General features: G+C 40.4%; 1 protein-coding gene across 1 annotated transcript; it reads left to right on the top strand.

Annotated features, from left to right (window-relative positions):
- Nucleotides 1–620: 620 nt before the first annotated feature.
- Nucleotides 621–930, top strand: LOC112689564 (the record flags this gene model as incomplete). The annotated part of the gene is made up of 1 exon (XM_025563341.1): nucleotides 621–930. A coding segment is annotated over exon 1 (258 nt), but the record flags the coding sequence as incomplete, so codon positions are not given.
- Nucleotides 931–936: the final 6 nt, after the last annotated feature.

Here is a 936-nt window from a genome sequence, read left to right as displayed (position 1 = left end):
AAAAATATTGTATGTGATTGTTTAGATAATAGAACTCGTTTAGGTTTAATTAAGTTTGACAATAAATGTCAATACGGGTTTATAAATGATATCGAATTAGGTATAAACTATAAATTACAGTTGTATATACTCGTACACTGGCCCTCGGTTAGATTTGATTTTTCTAAATTATACGCTTATAATAAAAATGTAAGATACCTATTATGTAATTATTTTGTTTTCGAGCAACTAGTTTGTTTTGAGCTATTCGATAAGAATGCATACATAATATCAAACTTCAGCGAGTAATAAAGTAATATAATACCTACGAAGTCGATAAAAATAAAAAACAAAGAGTGCAACCTACATTGTATCTAAAAATATACGTACGGTGAACATATATTACACATTGAAAACCTGAGTTATAATATTTCGTTAACGTGCGTGCATTTGTAACAGTCATTAACGCTGAGCAACTCCTTGGTTACGTTTACTTTTCAAGGTCCGAACGAGCGTGTCCGAAGACTACACGAAGGAGACATTCTAATAGCATTGGAACGTAAAATTCGCCCCCCTCATCGAGTAGAGGGAGATGAAAATGCGTTCCTTTACGTGTTGTGCGTTTCACTACAAAAACGGGTTGATCCGACGATAGAACATCAGTCGATCGATCCGATCCCAAGTCGAACCACAATGAAAGGATTTTTCAGCTTAGTGTGCGCGTTCAGCCTGTGCGCCTGCGCGTTGGCAACGGAAACCGCAAGCAAACCGACAGAAAAGTCCGTTGCCGCTACCGACGATAAGGCCCAGAACAAACGGAGTCTGTTCGACATCGGCTACGGCTACGGATCCGGCTACGGATTCGGTCACGAGTTGAGCGGCCATGACTTCCAACACGGACACGAACAGCAAGTCCTGTCCAAAACGATCATCAAGGAGGTAGCCCAGCCGTACCCG

Source organism: Sipha flava, unplaced genomic scaffold (assembly GCF_003268045.1).
Source record: "Sipha flava isolate LNK unplaced genomic scaffold, YSA_version1 45015_pilon_pilon, whole genome shotgun sequence".
In the NCBI taxonomy this organism is placed as follows: Eukaryota; Metazoa; Arthropoda; class Insecta; order Hemiptera; family Aphididae; genus Sipha; species Sipha flava.
This window is presented reverse-complemented; position numbering and strand designations above follow the sequence as displayed.